The sequence below is a fragment of the Scophthalmus maximus genome, chromosome 5 (assembly GCF_022379125.1).
Source record: "Scophthalmus maximus strain ysfricsl-2021 chromosome 5, ASM2237912v1, whole genome shotgun sequence".
NCBI classification, from domain to species: domain Eukaryota; kingdom Metazoa; phylum Chordata; class Actinopteri; order Pleuronectiformes; family Scophthalmidae; genus Scophthalmus; species Scophthalmus maximus.
The window spans coordinates 398,579-421,248 of record NC_061519.1 but is presented as its reverse complement, the minus strand read 5'-3'; the positions used below and the strand labels follow the sequence as shown (position 1 = coordinate 421,248).

At 39.9% G+C, this 22,670-nt stretch overlaps 1 protein-coding gene across 8 annotated transcripts in view; it reads right to left on the bottom strand.

Moving 5' to 3' along the window:
• Window positions 1-20,969, bottom strand: part of si:dkey-240h12.4 (death-associated protein kinase 2) — a 35,555-nt gene extending 14,586 nt beyond the window's left edge. For 6 of the 8 annotated variants that reach the window (XR_004793820.1, XR_004793819.2, XM_035633720.2 and 3 more), the window contains exons 1-5: window positions 20,818-20,969; window positions 7,201-7,346; window positions 5,675-5,896; window positions 1,066-1,204; window positions 792-921 (exon numbers count right to left, since the gene is read on the bottom strand). Coding sequence is in view for 6 of the 8 variants with exons in the window: in XM_035633720.2 (XP_035489613.1) it covers window positions 792-921; window positions 1,066-1,204; window positions 5,675-5,896; window positions 7,201-7,262 (553 nt within the window). In the remaining 2 variants the exon portion in view is untranslated. Of the gene's footprint in view, window positions 1-791; window positions 922-1,065; window positions 1,205-4,465; window positions 4,543-5,674; window positions 5,897-7,200; window positions 7,347-20,813 lie in introns of those variants that run through there. The other 2 variants (XM_035633721.2, XM_035633727.2) reach the window with 2 other exon arrangements.
• Window positions 20,970-22,670: the final 1,701 nt, after the last annotated feature.

Genomic DNA, 22,670 nt, shown 5'->3' with positions numbered 1-22,670 from the left:
TTATCAACTACCTTTATTTCCTGTGCAAGAAGAGGAGGTGACAGTCCCATCAGTTCAGGTGAACCACCGCCGTTGATTCCCGGTCCCGGACTACCAGTCCAGACAGAATGTGTGGTTGTCAACCCGGGACTTACTTCTCCAAGTTGAATCTCCACCTTGTAATGTTGGACCCTTTGTTATTGAGAAACTATTTATCTATTTATCCCTCTGTTTTGAAGTCAAAGCTACCAGCCTCTATGAAGATTCACCCTGTATGCATCCCACGTCTCCTTGATCAAGCCTGTCTCGTAAAAAACGTTGTCTCTTGTGAATACTAACGTGTGTCTTCTGTGTACAGGATCTGGATGACAGCCAGATCAGTCCTGTATTGCTTCATCTCCATGCCAGCGCTAACCCGCCTGCCCACCCCTTGTCTCCTGTGCCGCCTTACCTCCACGCCAGTGCTAACCTGCCAGCTCGCTCCCTGGTGTTTTCGTGTTCTGCCTTGCCTCTGCGCCACTGTTCACCTGCCTGCCCCTGCTCATTCAGTTTCCCCAATAAACCTGTTCCTTTTCCCATATGTCTGTAAGTCTTGGTCCAAACCTGAAAACTAACCTGCCACTATTGAGCCTTTGCAGAGGTTATACGCTTTTCTAAGTGCTACTTTTGTTTCATATCCTTTCTGTTAAACCACATCAAGTTATAAAGCAAAAAAATGTTCGTTAAAAATAATAATAACAATACAGTTCACATGATAATGGAAGTGCACAAGAGCCTACCATTTAACAGTAAAAAAAATAGTTAATTCTCACCGATGTACTGTGGGGTGCCACTTGAGCTCCTGTACTCCTCACCCTGATGAAAACAGTGGGCCAGGCCAAAGTCAATGAGTTTGATGTTCGGATTTGGTGAGACTTTGTCTGACAGCATGATGTTTTCTGGCTAAATGGAGAGAATCATTTTGTTATGGTTGAAGAATATAGATTAATGTACTGAAAAAAATAATTTAAAGTACTAGTTGTGTTTCAAAACATCAACAACAAGCAGAAAAATACAAAACATTTAGTTTAGTCAGTTTACCGTTACCTTGAGGTCAAAGTGGGCAATGTTCTTGCTGTGCATGAATCCCAATCCTTCCAAGATCTGCTTCATGAACTCAATGGCTTCACTCTCCAACAGGTTATCCTTCTCAGCAATGAAGTCAAACAGCTCTGCTCCACTAACACTGAAATGGCAAACAGAAGTGTGTTTTATAATTAAAGTTTTTTTCACCCAGTATTTTATCCACTCCTAGTAAACGACACGGGCAAGGTAGCAAAAGGGTAATTTCATGCCAGGTCAACGAGGACCTGCCAGTTCATGTTATTGATTTTCTTAAAAAAAAAAAAAAAAATATATATATATATATATATATATATATATATATATATATATATATATTTATATATATATATATATATATACAAGTAATTTTCTAAATGATTCATAAGATGTCATTATCAAACCCTTATGAAATTTTTTTTTAATGAAATGAGGCTCAACATTTCACAGTTGAACTGACAAACTTATAAATATCTATGAATTAAAACAAAACATGAATACAACCAAATATATAGAACTTGAATTAAGAAAATAAACATCATTTCTTACATAAAATAAACATTAATGCTAATCTTTTCTGCCTTTTTTATAAGGTCCTCATTTAAATAATGGTAAATCTAGGCATTTGGGCTCCATTTTCTTGTGTCTTGAATTGACAATGCGTTGGTTGAAATATCAGTGAAGTAGGTCCTTCTGCCTAAGTGCATATGGCCTTCAAATGCTTTTGCCCTCAGTTTATAGCATACTGAGTCCTTTATTCTCCTACAGTCCACTGCTGTGTTCAACATATTTTATCCAACTCCTATTAGTTATTATTGATTGAAGATTATTTCTAGCAAGAACATTGATTTCTCTGCTAAACAGATAATATGTTAATGCGCACCCGTTTACAGTTAGAAACCTACAAATTTTATAAATTCTGAACAAACCTTGCCCTTTTTCTTCCACAGTTAGTTCACATACTACATATCACTTTGCACATGAAATCAAATCACCCTGTGCATGAAACAGGAACTTACTGCTGGCACAGTATAAGAGTAACAGTGTCACAGCCTGCGTTTTTCTCTCTGCTGTACATAAGCGTGCAGTGTACTTGATCAACTTCAGATATTTTGCAGTGGACCCTTTGGCTCAGGTGTATCCAGCTGCTGCTCCAGAACACACCTGGTAAACGTGTGTTTGAGTATAACTATGATGGACAGTTAGAAAGCCAATCTCACGTTCAGCAACATCATCAGATCTAATCCATATTAGTCACATTAGGCCATAAGACATCCAAAGCTGGTGCCACTATTAAGTTAAGTGGAAATTCATTTGTTTGTTTAGCAGATTGAAGATTGAGAACAGCTTGAAAAATCAACAGGAAGCATTCTGCTTTTATAAAAAGATGAAACATAGGTTTAAGTCCCCTATCCCTTCCCAAACATTTTCACATGGTCCCAGGATCAAATTTTGAGGAAAAGAAAGACCAAGTGTCAGAGTGGTAGCCTGTGGTACATTAAACAACTTGTACTGGAGGGCAAAACCAATTTTGGATTGTTGCTCTTTATCATTGAAAGTTATTTTATCTTCACTTACAATACTATTGTAAATATGTAATAACTCGGGTTAGTTTAAGGGCCCATGTGCTGTTGATAGACAGGGTAGTGGTAAGCCTGACTTGTCAATAAAAAAACAAATGCAATTAATAAGATCGTTGAACACAGGGCTGGACTGGTCATCTGGACATTCTGGAAAAGTCCAGAGCGGCCGTCCACCCAACGGCCTGGCTGGTATTTGGAAGGGCGATTTAATTCTTGCATGTTTTGTTTTGTTGTGCACGGTAGTCTGTCAGTCGAGTGCTGTGCTGCACAGTGTGTAAAAACCTCACTCGCCGACATGTTAAAAAAGCGTGCTAGCGACACACTTAAGAGTCCTTGGGTTTAGCTTCAATGCTAGCGCGTCTGTCTCACATTCCCAAGATTGTGAGTGCGAGGCCACAGAGTGACACATGATCAAGTCATTCCTCGTTCTTTTTTTCTTTTCACAAACAGTGGAATTTGCCAATTCTTATGGTGCTACTTGTGTCAATCTGCACAATAAGTGGTGGTGGGGCCCTAACCCTATTTGGGGGCGGGAAAGGGTTAACACACACACTGAATGGAGCCAGGGCTGGAGTGGGGCCACTTTTCAGCCGGGAGTTTCAGGCCCAAGACCGGCCCACTTTTTCTATGGTGTGGTGGAAATTGAATACACGAAGCAACAGTTCAGCTCTTACTACCGTGTAGTTTTTATTTAAAATATGTTCTAACAAATGTTTTCAATTCAATTCAATTTTATTTGTATAGCGCCAAATCACAACATACATTGTCTGAAGGCAGAGAGAAATGCAGAGAACCCTTTGTACTGTCCCTGCATATTTGCTGCACCATCAGTAAAGTTGCCCACACACGTGCCAATGTCAATGCTGTTTGTCTAATGTGTGTTTCAGCAGCTCTGTGAAATACTTGCCTGTGGATTTTTCACAGTCCACCACAGCGACCAACCGCTCATGAATGGCATTTGTGACATATCTGACAATGATAACACACTGGTCCTTTGATGTGACATCTTGGGTTGTATCAATTTGAACTGAAAACATTCCTGCCTCTCTAACCTCATCAGCAATCGTGTCCTTTATCACCTGGCTGAGAACATCCACAACTTTACCAACAATGTCCTTTGAAAGTAGAGTCACAAGAGAACCTCTACCTTTTGCACCAGTGTCATTAAGCTTCTTGCTTGGCTCAATACAACTGCTAATGTGCTGTTGATGGCACAGATCATACCGGCTCAAAGGTATGACCAACTTTAGAAAGTTGCCATGATTGACTGCAGTATTTTCTAGAGTATAAGCAGCCTCTGCTTGACCCCATCTGTAACTAAGTCCACATTTGCCTATGACTTTTATCACATCTATGATGCGTTTCATCACCTGACGCTTCTTTTTCACCTGCTCAAGATGTAGAGACATTTGTTTGCCAGTCAGCAGGCTTTTTACATCTGCCTTTTTAGCCACCAGATAGTAAGCATCAGCATTATCGCTGTGGATCTTATTCATCTCATGCTCCTCTATCCGCTGATGAACATGTTTCCATGTTTTCATACCTCCCTTTATGAAAGGACTATCACTTGCTGCAGGTGCAAATACCAAACACGCAGAACAATACAGTGATTGTGTTTTTTCACTGTATGTCAGCCACTTGTGGTTGGTGCCATGCTTGCTGTGAAACACTTTAGCTAGCAGGGGGTGTTTTGTGGGTTGCTGACGATGGTAATGGAAAAACGCGTCTAAATCCTGTGGTTGAGGATGAGCAAAATAATCAAAATGATCGGTCTCCTCTTCTACACTAGCATCTGTCTGTACCTCTGGGATCTTCTGCTGGGCTGCTGTTGTCTCACTGGATACTGTCTCTTTATCTCCTCTCTCAGCATCTGACTCCCCTGTATTGCATGGCATTAAAAACACAGAAGGGCACAGACACTGTGATGTCATGACTGCAGATAGGAATTCTTGATCAAACAACTTTAACCTATTATTTATTCAATAATTTTATTCTAATGCATTCATGCGGCACAATGAATTCTGTCTAGCGTAACTCTAAATCTATAGCCTAATGTTAACACCATTCTGAATATCTGGATATCTTATGGAATCTATCACCACTCCTGCTCTCTGTGTTATCTAATCTTACATGAAATAACTTTAATTTCTATTGTTTACTCTGTTATCCTCTCTATCTGTCCCTTTTGCAGTCGTGGCCTCTGGCTCCTCTTCCTCATATTCAGCAGGGGACTGGCTTATCTGTTGCTCAGGGGCTACAAGAAAAAACATTAAGAGGTAATTTTACTGTATCCACAGATCAAACTTGAGGTTGTTTTTTTTTTTATCAATATTTGCATAATATTAGCAAATTCTGTGATTCACTATGGACAATACAAATAGGCTAATATTTAAGTCTAATCTGTAAGCCTAATAATTACACTGCTAATCATTAGGCCTATATCTCTCTTTACCAGCTGCCACTTGGGTCTTTCCTCTCGAAAACATTTCTGTGAGTTTGGCACATTTGGCAGTGCCCTCCTCCAATGCCCTTTTTCTCTTGAACCTGGCCTTTTCAGCCCCTCCCGGCCTCTTTCTACCGTCCATCATCGCTGACACTCGTCGAGAAGGTGGAGCTGTCAGTACCTGAGAAAACTATATGGACCTAACCAACTCTATCTGGGACGAGGGGGAACTCCCTCAGATGGTACAACCCATCTGCTCCATTGTCAGGCAGAGGCTGCTGCGCTGTGAACTTTAAGAGAAGTGAACTAATGTGAACTAATGGCACAATTTTCAGTTGTTGTTTTTTTTGACCGGTCCAAAAGTGAATTGAAAGTGAAGCGGCCCACCGGGAATCCGCCCGAATCTCCCAATTACCCACCCCAGCCCTGAATGGAGCAGAGCCAGCAGAACTTTCCTGGGCTCACATTGTGAGCTACTACATAAGTAAAAATACAGATGTACACTGAATTAATCTAGAAAAACATACTACAATCATTGGAAGAAAGACACACACTCTTGTCAACTCACAGCTCCAGAATGAGCACCACTTCAGCTCGGCTCTCAAAAACATCTTTGAGAGTCACAATGTTTGGATGGCGTAGAGTCTGTAGGATCTCCACCTCCCTCTCCACACTGCTCCTGTCCACGCCCAGACGGCTGCAGGCAATCTTCCGAATCTTCAGAAACTTGCCCGCCCAACAAGTCCCAGTGGCCCGTTCACGAACCTGTCGAACCTGACCGAAGTGCCCACTGGATGGGGCAAAAACATAATTCACAGTGAACCCCAAGTTTGAGGGGCTGTACATATAAAATGTCTTGTTTGAAAAGGCTAAATAGCTTTTTACACACTATTTCTCTCTCTCTCTCTCTCTCTCTCTCTCTCTCTCTCTCTCTCTCTCTCTCTCTCTCTCTCTCTCTCTCTCTCTCTCTCTCTCTCTCACACTCACACACACACACACACACACACACACACACACACACACACACACACACACACACACACACACAGTGTCGGTCAGTTAGCTCTCTGTTTGGGTTTCTGCTTTACTATACAAAGCAGCAATACGCGGCAATAAATGCACCAACCGCCGCTGTTATTTGTTTTTCCCTGTTTGAAGCAGTTGAACGGCTGGCTAAATGCTGCACATATAGTTTGTAGCATGTGTGTTGCTGCTCCTTGTTTCCGTCTAGTTCCGCATATTTATTATATGTGCACTGAAGTAGTCCCACTGAAGTAACCTCTCGACAGATGCGGCATATCTTTGTTTTAAAGGCATTACTAGCCATATTGCGATTATATAGAGCTATCTTAGCTTAGTGTGCCTCCCGGCTGCTACAGTATACAGTTTATACAGTAGCAGCCGTATAAACAATATATACATATATATACACACATACATACATACACACACACACACACACACATACATACATATACATACTGTACATATATATACATACATACCTATTTATATATACGCACACAATATGTGAAATGGTGAATGGATGGTTGTGAATAAATGCTGTTCTTAGTGTTGTTTTTTATTTGTATTTTATCAACCTTATTCTTATGTTTTGTTGGTTTTGCTACAAGGATCGATTGAATTTAAGGGGACTGTTTGGCCTTCAAAGGTCTGATGAGGCTCTAAATGTTGAAATCCCATGAAGATTTGGAAGACACCTAGTCATTGGGCCTCATGCAAGATCATGCAACATGTTCGTATTCTAATCCTAAATTTCTCCTACATGTGTTTGTACCGTGAGTTCGTATGAACAGGCCTCGTCAGATTCATCAAACCCTTCTAGCTTCAGAAAAATGTGTAAATTATGTGCTTAAACAGGATGAATGTCACCTGTGCGTAGTTGAGCGAGCGTGCCCGCGGATCGCAAATTAGCATAATCAACACCCAAAAATACCATAAACGGTTTTTCTTCCATGTCCAGAGACTTAATGACTGCACTGTGGTGAGCACTGCTTAGATAGATAGATAGATATATAGTTTATTGATCCTGAGCTGATCAATAATAGAGCTTTAAAAACAACTAAAACATACCTTCCCAGAACTTCCCCGATCTCAAAGAAGTCTTCCACATTTTCAGGTTTGAACACTGCCATGTTGACTTCAATCCCGCTCGTCCTTTGGTAGTCCACTCCTGGCTAATTAAAAACCAGCATCAAGTGGTCCTCCAAACTCTGGACCTGAGTATGAGTAAAAGCTTGTCAGAAATTACACATTAAAACAGAGTGCTCTTGCCCGCATAGGTTAACAGCAGAAAGAGACAACAAATATCCCGATGAGCTTCCCAGATATTCTTTACAATCTAAAGAATCTAAAATCATCAGATTTGAGATGTTTTTTTAAAATCAAAATTGTCCCAGTTGGATGCCAGTGATGCTGATCTCTATCCCATGATTCTGATGCTGTTGAGTGAGAAATGTCAAATCTACATTAGGTTTTTCACATTATTTGCCACAATTCGTGTTTGACTAACCAAACTTATCTTCCCATTCTTTTTTACACCTTATCTCATAATTACGAGATCTTAATCTCGTAATTACGAGATCAGGATCAGCGTGCTTATCAGTCTGTCAGGAGTGAGAGCGAGATGAAAATGACGACAGGAAATGTTAACTCGTGCGACCACGTTACTGAAGAAGATGTCCCTAAGGACACAGCCCAAGGCTCAAAAGACGAGGACATTGTTTAAAAGAAACGTCCGAGGAATATTTAAAGTCTGATAAGAAGCAGAGTAGTAGCGTGCACTGCAAACTGTGTCAAAAGCATTTGTAGCAGTTGCAGCTGACAGAGCTATTGTCCCAGGGCCGAATTATATATGGCTGTTGAACTGTTATGATAAACTAACCCCTGCTGTCATTGGAGTGAACAGGAACGGAGCTACAGGTTTAAAGCAGACACTGATGAGCGGATAAGAAACAGGTGCGCTGCCAGCCAGGAAGCGAGATGGCGTCACGCCCACTGCCGCACCTCCAGCCGTAACAAGAGCTTCTCTGAAGAGTGGGGCCTCTTCCTTGTGATGACGAGGACTTATCTGAATATTATGTTGAATGGAAAGACAAAATGCAATTTTTGCCTTGATTAAAATACACTCTGATGTTCATCAAAGCTTACTCCTGACATTTTCAGCTACTAATGTCAAGATACTGTCTATGCTGCCATGGCTCTCCTGTTCTGATAGGCTAAATATTATAAGTTATAAGAGGAAACACCATTTTGTTATTTCGAGATAACGATTCAATATATTGTTATATCGAGCTAATAACTTGTTATCTAGAGATAATTGCATTTACAAAATTTGCAAGGACGCCCGTTCTCAGCTTCCATATTCTACCCCAGGGATTGAACCTTAATAAACTGGAACAAAAACAATAGGGTTCTACCCCTGTTGAGGTTTGAACCCTAGTAATAATAATTTAACATAATAATGGGAAAATGAGGCAAATATCGTCTTCACGCTGGACTTTCTATGATCACTCTGACCACCTTTTATCACCAAAATCATTGTTTATTTCCACAACCTACTGAGTGTTATCCTTTCCAACTTAAGAAAATAACAAAGTTCTTACTGTAACAGGTTTCATGAATCAAATAATAAAGTCGATATATTCAGAATAAAGTCAAATTGTTCAGTATAAATTGAATATGTCGAGAATAAAGTCAAACTTAATCTGAGGAAGATATTTTTTGTATTTCAGAAATAAAGTGGGAATGCAAAGAGTGAAGCTTTTATTACTAAAACAGATTCTGAAGAACAATGTCACAAATTCATCTAAACAAGGCATTTTGTAGTGCCAATGTTTGATTTTTTTTTTTTAAATGTGATTTTCATCTTGAAATTTCAACTGTGCTTAGACATTTGCATTTTATTCTGGATGTTAATTTTATTTTTGTAAATCCTCTGATTTTGTTTAACTTTTTTTTGGTTTAACAAAATTCACTTAGATTTTTGAGGATGAACTGATTACAATTTGGTGGTGGTCAGATCACTGCCATAAATCCTACTGGAATAGCACTCAGTAGAGCTTATACCTCTGCCAGGGGCCAACAGTCGCCTAATGAAACCACATTTAAATTAGCTTGATTTTTATTTGGATCCACACCAAACTGCACACACTTAACATCAGTCCCCTAAATATGCCTGATGTGTGACAAAACTTAAATGATTGAGGTGATCAAAATGCATGTGAACTGAAAAATGGATTGGTCAAAATGGAGCGATGCATTTTCAGGTAGATTGATTAATTTAAAGCAGATTTGATTGGAATAGTTGTTTCATCATTTTCCAAGTCTTCAAATTCATACATTTATCTCTCACTACACAAAATTGCTAAGAAAAGTAGCCTCAAGGGTGGAAGTAACAACAAATAACTGAATAAAATGGAAGTGATAATGTTTCCACATTAATAATGGAGGTGATGAAAAAGTATGAATTGAGAAGATTGAGTGATATATTGTCATTTGACTCGATAAACATATTGACATTTTATTTTAAACTGTATTGCTCTGATAATTAACTTGGCTGTTTCCCCATTCATCATTCACCACACCCAACTGACATTTACAAATTTTGTTCCTTTCGGCCTATTAGAAAGAACACGCCCACTCAGCCAATGCTCATCTCTCTACTTTTTCTGTCTTAAGTGCAGACACTCGCACCAGTCAACAAGTACATTGTACTTGTTGACTGGTGTACATTGAAGTACATTGTTAGGAGCAGAATGATTATCTATTAAGTTTCTGCAAAATCTAAGTGATTGTAGGTTGAATCCTATAACTTCATTCTCTGGATTTGCTGCTGCCATGTCACAGGCAGGGATGCGAGCTGAGCAGCAAAAACTCAATCGGGTGAATCGTGAGAATTCCCAGTGGGCCTCTTCACTTTCACTTCACTTTTGGGTCGGTTGAAATTTTGACAATTGTTCCGTTAGTTCACTTCTCTTAAAGTTCACTGACAGCGCAGCTTCTGCCTGAAAGCACAGCCTCTGCATGGCAACGGAGTGTTAATTTTGGCATCTATTTTATATTTAGTCTTAGTTGTTAGACGGAAATGCTTATTAGTTTTAGTCACATTTTATTCATGTTTATCCTTCATAGTCGACGAAAAGTCATTATATTTTAGTTGACTTTTAGTTAAACTCTTTAAAAATAATTTTTTTTTAAAAATAAGTAAATTAAACTACGCTTATACAAATATCAAAAATTGAAATCAAGGTGACAGGTTGTATCAAGAGTTGAAATTCATAAATAAAATTTTCACTCATCATTTCACTGAACACATAGTCTTCCTCATTTTCAAAGAAATTAAATTAATTTTCTGACATTTTATATGTAAGATCACAGGAGAGGCTGCAGTAATCTCCACTGCTGGAGACATCTTACTAATTCTGCTAATAAGTAAAAAAATGTGTGTCAGTCAGTCAGTCAGTCATATCTCGAGAACCATTCATCTTCTCAGTCTTACACTTGTCCTGTGTGTTGTTTAGGGAACAAGAAGGTGCAGTGCTGGACACGCGTTACATTCAGTCTTGATACATGTTGAATCAACAGCTGATCAGTGCTGTGGAGCAGCAGCAGTAAAGACGTTGTCAACCGCGACAACGGTGTGTTCACAACAACAGCTACAACTACTGAGTCTCCAGTTCAGGGTTTTGTGCACTGAGTCCAGATTCACTGAAACAGTTTGTAATCCGCGCATGTGAAAGTAGAACGTGAGCGGAGCGGAGTGAGGCTGCAGTCTGAGAGCTGCTCTGCTGACGAGGCCAAACACACAGGAGCAGCCAAAGAGTTGCATGTCGCTTGTGAGCCGCAGTTTTGCCACAGCCACACTAGATGCGCGCCGGAGATGAAATATAATTTTATCTTAACACACTAAACATTTTTGTCCCGTCACGTCAACGAAAAACAAGACTTACATTTTGTCGTAATTTTTAGCTCGTCAACATCTCATTTTAGTCATGGAAAAAGGTTGTTGACGAACATTTTCGTCATAGTTTTCATTAACGAACTTTACACTGCAACGAAGTAGATGGGTTGTACCATCTGAGGGAGTTCTCCCCTCCCAGATAGTTAGTTGGGTCGAGTGCTTGAAATTTGGGTGGGCACTACTACCGGAACGTTTACATTTTACTCTTTGGCGTAACATTACTTTCTCTTTGGGGCCTTCCAAGATGGCGGTGTGGGTGGCAGCACTTTTGCAGGCTCTGATTTTAAGAAGGAGAAGGAGCTCTGCTGTCTGTCCAGTGTGAGGTGGAGAGGATGGTCCAGGCTATCCAAGATTCAAAGATTCAAGATTCAAAGGTTTTTATTTGTCACGTACTCATACAGGATGCGCAGTGAAATGTTTTTGTGACATGTGCTGTACTTCTGTGCTCAAATTCAAAAAATTTGAGCAATTTGAATTATTTTTAAAGAGTTTAACTAAAAGTCAACTAAAATATAATGACTTTTCGTCGACTATGATAAACATGAATAAAATGTGACTAAAACTAATAAGCATTTCCGTCTAAATATGTACCAAAGGCCTTTAAAGGTGGCAGTAATTAATCCTCTGCTCAAAAAAACGACTCTAGACCCAGATATCTTAGCTAACTATAGACCCATATCAAACCTCCCCTTCATCTCTAAAATCCTTGAAAAAAACTGTTGCTAACCAGTTATGTGACTATTTACACAGGAATAGTCTGCTTGAAGACTTCATAGAAAAACATCATAGCACAGAAACAGCACTGCTGAAGGTTACCAACGACCTTCTCATGGCCTCAGACAGTGGATATGTTTCTATTCTTGTCCTATTAGATCTTTGTGCTGCATTTGATACCATCGATCAAAAAATTCTGTTACAGAGACAAGAACACATTTGGATTAAAGGGACGGCACTAGAATGGTTTAAGTCCTACTTAACTGATAGATTTCAGTTTGTTAACTTTAACAACAAATCTTCCATTCATACAAAAGTGAGTCATGGCGTTCCACAAGGTTCTGTGCTGTGACCGTTTCTTTTCACTTTATATATGCCTCCTTTAGGCAATATTATAAGAAAACGTCACATCAATTTCCATTGCTAAGCTGATGATACTCAGTTGTATTTATCAAGCCAGATGAAACTAATCAGGTAGACAAACTTCAGGACTGTCTTAAAGACATAAAGGCCTGGCTGACTCATGATTTTATACTTCTAAATTCAGAAAAATACTAAGGTAATTTTACTCAGCCATAAACACCTCAGAGAAACATTATCTGATCATATAGTTACCTTGGATGGTATAACCTTGGCCTCCAGCTCTACTGTGAGGAACCTTGGAGTTACCTTTGACCACTACATGTCCTTTGACTCACACATAAAACAAGTCTCTAGGACAGCCTTCTTTCACCTGCGCAATATCAAGAACATCAGAATCATCCAATCTCAAAAGGATGCTGAAAAACTAGTCCATGCATTTGTTACTTCTAGACTGGACTACTGTAATTCATTACTGTTAGGATGTTACCCAACAAGTGTGTGAAAAGCCTCCTGTTAATCCAGAATGCTGCAGCATGAGTTCTCACAATATAATTAAAAATCCTGCTCCTCACCATCAAAACACTTAATAATCAGGCTCAATCATATCTTACAGAGCTCATAGTTCCATATTATCCCAATAGATCACTCAGGACAACTTGCAGTTCCCAGAGTCTGTAAGAATAGAATGGGAGGCAGAGCCTTCAGCCACCAGGCTCCTCTCCTCTGGAACCAGGGAGGCAGACACCTTCTCTACATTTAATGTCAGCCTTAAAACCTTCCTCTTTGATAAAGCTTATAGTTAGGGCTGCTCAGGTGTTTACTGAACCATCTCTTAGTTATGCTTCTATAGGCCTAAACTGCTGGATGGACCTCCCATCATGAGCATCTCTCTCTCTCTCTCTCTCTGCCCCCATGTATTTACATTACATGTCACTAGCTGTGTTTCTTCCCTCCCTAGTGCAGGTATCTCTTGGCCCTTTTCCACTGGAACTTATGGCCGCGCCAAGCCAAACCGTGCTGCGCTAATTTGCTTTTCCGTTACCACTTTTACTGTGCCAAGCCGCGTCTGGGATGGACCTTCTCTGGAGTGGGGCAAAAGCGAGCTGAGCTATCCTCCAAGCGGGCTTCACTGACGTCAGGGGATGTCGGCATTATTGAGTCATCACCCTTAAGCGACGTTAATAGGGTAAATAGTCTCAGCTGCTCTGCCGGACATAACACTTTTTAATTTAACGTGAAGCTGGATTTAGTCTGTGCACAGATTCTGCAGCACTGAGCAGCTCGTACCCGGATGATTGAGAGAGCGGAGAGACGCCCCCTGGCTGTGACTGGAGATTTTTCTTCAGGCGCGGTGGATTCTGGCAAATGGCATTAAAGGCAGTAGGGGGAGCTAAATTACCTAGATTCTGTCACAGAGGATCTGTCTCACATATTACTACCAGTATATAGCGACAGTTTCAGCAAATATGAAAAAAAGTAATGTTTGCAAATCCTACCGACAGCAGCTTTAATGCATCCTTGAAGTCAAACAATATCACCTTGGTAAATATATATGCGCCTAATGAAGATAACCCATCCTTATTCAGTTGAATTGAAAGTAAATTATTAAACTTTTGCAGCTCAATAATCATTTTAGGAGGAGATCTAAACCTTACCTTAAATCCTCAAATTGATAAGTGGTAAGGCAGGTCCACCCAAAAGGTCAGTATTTGCGCTGCTGAAGCTAATGCAGACTTTCAGCCTCTATGCCACATCTGGAGAACACCTCATTGTGATGACAGAGACTATACTTTTTACTCAAATAGACATCAAACCTTCTCAAGAATTGATTTGTTTTAACACTCAAGGGAATTGTTAGAAACGTGACAGAGTCTGATAGACCAAATAGTTATACAAGATCATATTCCTATTCAGACTGTGACGTAATTTGGAAAATGCGTCAACAAAATCTAAACAATGGAGGATAAACAGCTGTTTATCTGAAGATGCGGAGGTTAAAAGGACCTACTGGTCTGAATAAAAAAGTTGCTCCAAAGTTCAATGTCATTTTTGGATCGTTTAATACATACAGTCTCGGGCAGAACTCCAAGCTAGTCTGGGTAATGTTTTCAATGCGATCATAAAACTTTAGGAGTTTCATGGACATTAACAAATAATCAACTTCCAATGTTCCACTAATATGAGAAACTTTAAAATTATGCCTTAGAGGCGGATTAATCCAAATTGGCAGCCTAAAAAATAAAAAAGCAACACCAAGAAGAGAATGAACTATTAACAGAAATTAAGTTGTTGTAAAAATCATTGTCAGACTGATCAAAGTGGATTCATGACCGCCCGGGTGGTCTTCAACCTACCCAAGTTCTCCCACACTACACCGCTCCTCCGCAACCTGCACTGGCTTCCGGTGGTGGCTCAAATCCAATTCAAGGCACAGGTACGCACCTACTGGGCTGCGAATGGTTCAAGCCCTTCCTACATCCAGACAATGGTCAAACATTACACCCCAGCCCATCCACTCCGCTCTGCTACTACCAAACGGCTTGCTACTCCCTCACTGCAAGGGGTGGGCAGCCACTGCTCATAATCCAGTTTTTTTTCTATCGTGGTTCCTCAATGGTGGGACAAGCTCCCTATTGACATCAGTACAGCAGAATCCCTTCAATGCTTTTGTCGCAGACTGAAAACTCACCTGTTCAGACCACACTTAACTCCCTGAATGTATTATATTAAACACAAAAAAGCACTAAATTACAAATAAGCACTTGAAGCTGTTTTCGGCTATTTGATGAATGTTTATGTACTCTATTAATTCTTGCACTTCTGAGTAATATCTTTATGGTTGAATGCACTTATTGTAAGTGGCTTTGGACCAAAGCAGCTGCTAAATGAATGTAATGTAATGCAATGAAAAATCGATACTCATCTGATAACAGTAGAAAATTATTCAATATAATTCATTATGCAAAAAACATTCCTCATCTAGCCGCACTATGTGTCATAGATTCTTAAAACCTTTGATCGAGTTGAATGGGCCTTTATATTTTGCACTTTGCAGAAATATGGGTTTGGAAATAACTTCATTCAATGGATCAGGATGTTATATTCAAAGTCCATGGCTTCAATAAGAACGAACAATATCTTTTCAAAACTATTACTTTACATCACGGTATGAAACAATGTTGTCCAATTTCAGGACTCTCATTTAATCTAACAATTGAACCATTAGCTGAAAAAGTAAGATCCAAAAACAATATTAAAGGCATAAAGGCTCTAACGTCTGAAATATCCCTAAATTGATGCCATCAACCTCTATCTAATCGATGTGGGCTCCTTACTGAATCATCTTAGTATTTTTCAATGCGGATCACTTTCAGGATACAAAGTAAATTGGGGAAAATGTGAGCTACTGCCTTTAAAAAAAACATTGCAATAATCACATGCGTACAAAATACAAAAATTAAATGGAAACAATCAGAAATAACATATTTAGGATTGAGGATTACAACCAATAGTTATCAAACACAAGATATTAATCTCTCACAAACATTTAATGAAATAAAACCTTCCCATATCTCTGTGGGGTCATGTAAACATTGTAAAGATGAATATTCTTCCAACTGTTAAATATGTTTTAAGGATGTTAGCCATGACAATACAAGATACTTGGTTTGAACACTTGCATAAAACAATATCAAACTTTATATGGCATGGAAAAGAGGCAAGATGCTCATACCCCTAACCCCAAAAAAGGTGGGCTACATCTGCCTGATGTTTTCACTACTATCTATCCTTTGGTTGTTAGCAAATTAGTCTCTCTCAAGGCAAAGACTGGAAATACATCGAAGAAAGTTCACTGCAAAATGTAAACATTGACACTGAATGTCTATTTTATGAAATCTCTTCCTCAGGAAAACATGGAAATTCCAATTGAGGCATCATTTAACATCTTAAGATCATGTAAAAAGATTCTTGGAATCAAAGCAGCTACTTCAACAAATCAACCACTATGGCAAAACTTGTCACAATTATCTTTTATTATTATACTCCCTCCTTTTCATTGTTATGCATGTATATATGCATTTGTATATTTGTATGTATGTGTGTATTTATATATACAGTAATTGTTTTATTAATTTCTTTTATTTGAAAGAAAGTGAAAGAATATATGTGTATGTATATATATATATATATATGTTCATCTATTCTTTTTTTTTTTGGTCTCTTAGAATCAATTCCCATGTTACCTATAATGTAAGATGAAGGTATTGTTGAAATTGAATGTGCTGTGATTAGATGGTCTGAGGGTCTGGTATAGATTTAGAAATTGGTTTGGAAGGGGCTAGAAAACTGTAAATCTCAGTATTAACAGTAAAATAAAATAAATAAATAAAAATAATCTTGGTACATAACTTGCAGCTGTGATTAGCTGCAGCTCTACTTCAAGGTTTTTGTTCCCAACCTATAGGGGTGCAAAAAAATGTGTATCTAAAGTGTATCTCAATAACCACTGAACAGAATTTTGCCACCATTGCTGTGCATGCTCTGGGGGCAAGTATTGCTCAAAATTTGAGGCACCATCTTGATTAATTAAAGTGGGCGTGGCCTATAGCATACATGCTAATATATCTCAAGATGCCTATTACCTATCATGACCAAACTCACTGGGGACCTATCACGACAGATCTGTTGAATAAACACACCGAGTTTGGTTCACATCCCAAGGGGACGAATAGCAGTGGGATTGAACCCTCTAATCGCCACTCGTGGCTATATTTATTATCAACCATGTCATTGAATCTATAAGTGTCAGTTTTATTAGTGTCATTATAAGAATCAGTCTGACAGAGTTTTTCAAAGTGAAATCGCGATTTGAAACAGCGCGAAATGCAAATCGCAAAAGCCGGCAATTTACAATACGGTATAATGCAGCGCATCCGACCAGGGTGACAGTCATGCCCCCCAATCAGAAGTTGCCTAAAGGGTAATTGCGTATATGCCCACCAGCAACACATGAGTGAAACCAAAGAATAACATTGCATTAGCGGAGCCAGAAGCAACGTTTGACAATTTAGTCTTGAAGAAAAGCTGCAATTCTGTGATACAGGAGTGTTTCGGGTTTGAGCCGACAGATATGCAACAAAGAAGGTATTGTGCAAAGCATTCAGTCGCTAAGTCCTGAGGCAACACCACCAACCCTTTACCCTTTACAGTGCTTGACACAAAGCCACAGCAGCTACATGGCGAGTGTATGGCCAACAAGTCAGTGAAAGTAGTGACAAAAACAAAACCACACGAGAGTTGTTTGTGACTGAAATGTCTCAGGTAGGCACTGTGAGGTAACAAACACCACAACTATTCCCTTGTTAAAGAGATAGACTGCTAACAGAGAGAGAGCTCTCTCCCCTTCTCCTCCTCAACACATCTCGCTCTTTTTCAGCGACCAGGATAATGGGTAGGGGGGCGCTGGCCCAAAAAAGGTTGAGAACCACTGCTTTAAGAGCTGTTTTATCATTTTGACAATTTTATTATTATTTATGTTTATTTAGAATTTTACACTAATCACCGGAACAAGCCCTTTTGGGTACAGCTAAAGGTAGCAGGTGTGTTGGAGCCAGGTGAATACACGGGAAGGGATATGTTTTTTTACCAGAGCACAGAGCACGAGAGGAAATGTGTGTATGCTGTTTGATGAGATTGGACATCAAAAGCAACTAAAAAGTGTATCTTGCCTGGACAATTGACTGTTGCCTGAGTACAACCAACTGTTGCATTTTGAAAGTTAATAGGAAAGACATCTTTTACAAATCGCGACTTCAGTGCCTTCAGATAATTGTAGAGAGGTTCTGAGATGTCACGACCTATACCCCTTCTTGATCCGGTTTAAGTGTAAAACAACAACAACTAGGATGGTCAATATAGCGCTATTTGATTGTAGTTATTTATTGCAATACACCCACCACACCAAGAGACGGCTGGTTGATGAGCTCAAACAGACAAAAAGTCACCAAACCTGGCTTCCAAGAATCTAATGCCAGACCACCGTAGTCTGCTTATGGATCCAACCTTACCAGCCGCCGTTACATCAAATATTACCTCTAAGGCATGTCAAGACGAGGACTACTTGATGTCAATGTGTGTGTGCAGTATAGGTGTTGGAGGATTGCAAACACATCCACCCAAGCGGCTGTGGCTCAGGAGGTAGAATTGTTCGTCCACCAACCCGAAGGTTGGCCGTTCGATCCCAGCTTCCGCCAGTCCACATATCGTTGTGTCCTTGGGCAAGACACTTAAAGGTTTTACAAAGCTATTGGTTATAATATCTTTGAGATAACAAAGAATTAAAGATAACGAAAAGGTTCAAAAAGTGGAAAAGGCAAAAGGCCAAAAAGGAAGGGCAATGGTCCAAAAGGTCCTGTCTTTTTCTTCTCCTTGGTTTTTATAGTCCTTCTTCTCATCAATATTCATGAGCATGAGATAGCAACCCTACTGGTAACAAAGTCCCAAGCAATAGTGGGACAATGGAAACTCTGAAAATGTCAGTTTCACCTGCATCCTGCCATAAACGTCATGCGAGAGAGGCCACTCTGCGGTTTCTCACACCTGAAGATCAGACAGGCAAGGCAACCGAACTTTATCTTAACTTCTCACCCACGAGGGTGGTATGTCAGAGGTCAGCTCGGACAACACAATGAGCCAGGCTCTCGATATAATGTATGCTGCGATCTGGCGATATACATATAAAAATGAATTGAATTGAGTCGTTTGACATCATGTTGGTGTGTCCCTACCTTAAACTGTATTCTGATGCAGCTTAGCTGGTGCACTCTTAGCTGTGGCTGCTCAGTATTACTGTACCTTGACAGGGCCACTTCATATCACTCCATATCACTCTCTACACTATATGACTAGGCTGTAAAAGAAAATGCTGAGGCTCATTGAGACAGACTCTACCTGTGATCATCAATGTAGCAATGGGATGACAAAAGTGTTCTTGTGATTGTGGTTGTGACACACAATTCATTCTTCTTTCGAGATTCGTATATTTTTATTACTATTTCTTATATTCTGCATATTTTTAAGGTGTGTAGTGTGACTGATACCTGCTGCTGTCTATCTATCTATCTATCTATCTATTTATCTATCATTATTAACTCCAACTAAGAGATTATGTTTTCACTCCAGTCCATTTGTTTGTTTTTCTTTTCAAATATACTCTTACACCCATGCTTACTTCTCTTCATTGACTCCTTGTCACAGAGAATTTCAAAATTCCCACTCTTTTATTTAGAGCACTGCAAATTGAAGCCCCTACATATCTAAACAATCTACTGCACCCTTATTCATTAACTTGCTCTCTCAGATCCATGAACTTACATGTACATTCCGCACACTCATCTAAAGACTTGCGGTGACCTTCCTGGGCTCGATGGAATTTAAGGGGACTGTTGGGTCTTGGCACAGGTATGCGCTCTACATTCTAGTTAACTTTAAAGCACTTCTCAAAACACAGTTACAAAGTGCTTTGGTTGAATGATTGAAAAGGAAATACATCAGGGCTATAATAAAATCAGTTAATGAAATAATACTTTTAAAAATATATATGTTTTGCCGTCAATGATCCTAAAGCCTTAGAACCCTTTTTCACCTGGAAGAAACATCTGTCCTGAGTGATCCGATCACAAGTGGACAGCTCTAAGTACATGGACTCATTGAGGACGTGTTAAAATCGGATCTCAAAAATCACATTTGAAGGTGGTTTGAGCAGCATGTGTCCACATTCTAGTAGCAGTGAGAACGGGTCCTCAGGCAGAGTTCCAGAGGAGCCCAGTCACCTTTAGTCATGAGCCTGGACTACAAAGTGCTTTATCGCTGATCGGTAAAATCTTCAAATTAATTCTAAAACTGAACAGAAGAAGAGAGGCTGCTGTGATCTTGTGTTCTACTATTTAATAAAAGATGAAAAAGCTGAAGGTGTGAGATACATTTATGGCTAAAACCCTAAATATAATGAACTGAAGTGATGAAATAAAAGCATGAATGACCTTCTCTAGCTCAGTCCGAGGGAGAAAAGACCTGATCTTTGAGATGCTCCTTCAGTTTATAATGAGTAGCCTACTCAAAAAGACTGGCAACACCACTGATACTGTAGCCACGTTTGGAGCATCATGAGGGGAAGCACAGCTGCAGTCTGAGCGGTAACATGTGGCCTGTCTCTCAGGCAAATGTCCCAGCTCAGCCTTGAGGGTATGAGGACTGAGCAATGAACGCTTTTTGTATCTACAGTATCGCCCTAGACCAACACGATAACTTCTCATGTGGACCAGAACGCAAAAGAATTTCAGAAAGGAATATCCCAATCCCACCACCATGATCCTTTCAGCGCTCCGTACCCGTCTTAGTTTTGGTCAAAATTAGCAACAATGTCAATGTGTAAATATATTAGATGTTTGAAAGTATGTGTTGTGGATTTTAAAGATCATTTTTTTCCACCGCACTATGTGTTCTCTCCTTCAGTTTTGCTTCAGTGGAGAGTGAAAGCTTGCACCTTCCGAAACACGGAAACATCCCATCACAGCTTGTTTGCACACTGACAATCGTCACAAATGCAAACGTCGCATCAACTGGTAGTGTGTGGAACAGGACGTACTCACCCGGTGTGGCTGTCAGATGTCCAAATGCGCCGTCGTCACGAGAGCGAACCAGTACCAGTTCTGCGACGGGAAAATGCGCAGGATGCGTGCTCTGCGCAGGGAGGGGGGGTCGACCATGAATGCGGAAAACGCCCACACGCGCACGCGCACACACACATGTCGATGTCATGTCCCATTTGCCGTTATTACAAGTTTGGCAACCTGGAGAGGCGTTCAAGGGACCTCCTACTGGTAAAGACAAGAATCTGAATAATAATAAATTCTTTAAAAACAACAACAACAACAAACTTTGTATGTTGTTCTTTTTCCTCTTATCAACTTCCGCCAGGCTGTCAACTGTAAAAGCTACAACTTCCTTCTACAGACAAGGGTATATCTTTTTATCCTATATTTAAAGAGTATATGCTAAGGCTGCCCTGTACGGGTCTCTGAGTAGCACTAACTGTTACCTTTCACCTCTGAATGTTCCATGACAATATTTTTGACAGCAATGTGGGCTATCTCCAAACTTCCACACTTATTAAGCCAATGTGAATTTTTGCCTTTGACGTTTTGCTGGAGAACTGTGCCTCTGTCTCACCCTAGTTTTTTTTTGACAGTTGACTCCAGACAGACAAGGTCTATCCCTTTCTTTCCAGCTCCCTTTGCCATTGAAACGCTTATTTTTCATGGTAAATGCTAAAACATTCACGTTTTCCCAGCAGCAACTCAAAATCAACATTTCTCTCGATAGAGATTGTGTAGCCAAGTCATTTCCCTGAACCCCTGAACACACACACACACACACACACACACACACACACACACACACAACTACACACACACAAACGTCTATGTAACAGCTCACATTCCTTGAGCAGGTAAGGGCAGGCCTCAACAAGGCAGCTGCAGAATGCTCTGACACCCCTCAGTGGGTGTGATCAGCTCTATCAACCATGGTTATGAGGATACTCTGCTGGACCCTTAGATTAGCCACATACATTCACGACCCACTTTTCCCAGACGCTGGGTCCTTAGATCCATCATAAAACTGCAAATATACTTTCTGAAATTAATTTACATATTTGTTTTTTATTACACATTGGATAAAGCAAAGATAAATGTGTCAGGTTCAGGGAGGAAACAGATAGGAGCAGCAGACCAGACAAAAGCAATCCCACCATTTTACTCAAGCCTGAGGTTTACCCAAAAATCATCATCTTTTTACTGCTGAGCTTTGTTTAAGGCCACTTAAACTTAACTGAACCCATTCATAAAGCCACATTTAATTTCTTTTCATTAGGTGATGAAACTGAGAATAGACTAGTCCCAAACCCAAACAAAACCACATTCAAATGTAGATCTTATCATGACCTGATGGGTCATAAGCAGGGTGTCTTTCTCAGCCCCCCAATCACTTCCAGCTATGGCTTAACCATGAAAATTATTTATTTTGTTCTCCTGCAGATGGCGCAATCATCTCCAAATAAAGACGTAAAACTATGTGAACACTAGGGTGATAAAATGATGGAAAGAATGGATCACTTCCTGGTTTCAAAATTTCAATTCTTCCATTTTACAGTTAAATAATTTGAGTGGCTGCATGCTTCTTTTGGAAACATTATCATATACTGACTTCTTAAATGCAGGGATGTTTGAAATGGAAACCAATGGCCGCAGTAAAAGCTTTAGATGATACATAATAGGGTGAAATATAAACCAGTGTAGCACAGTGTTGCTGTGGTTAGTGCTGTCACCTCACAGCAAGTAAATACTTGGTTCAAACCTGCAAACCAGCTGGGGCCTCCCTTCCTCCCACAGTTGAAAGACATGCAGGTTAAGTACAATAGAAACTGACCGAAAGAGTTCAGTAG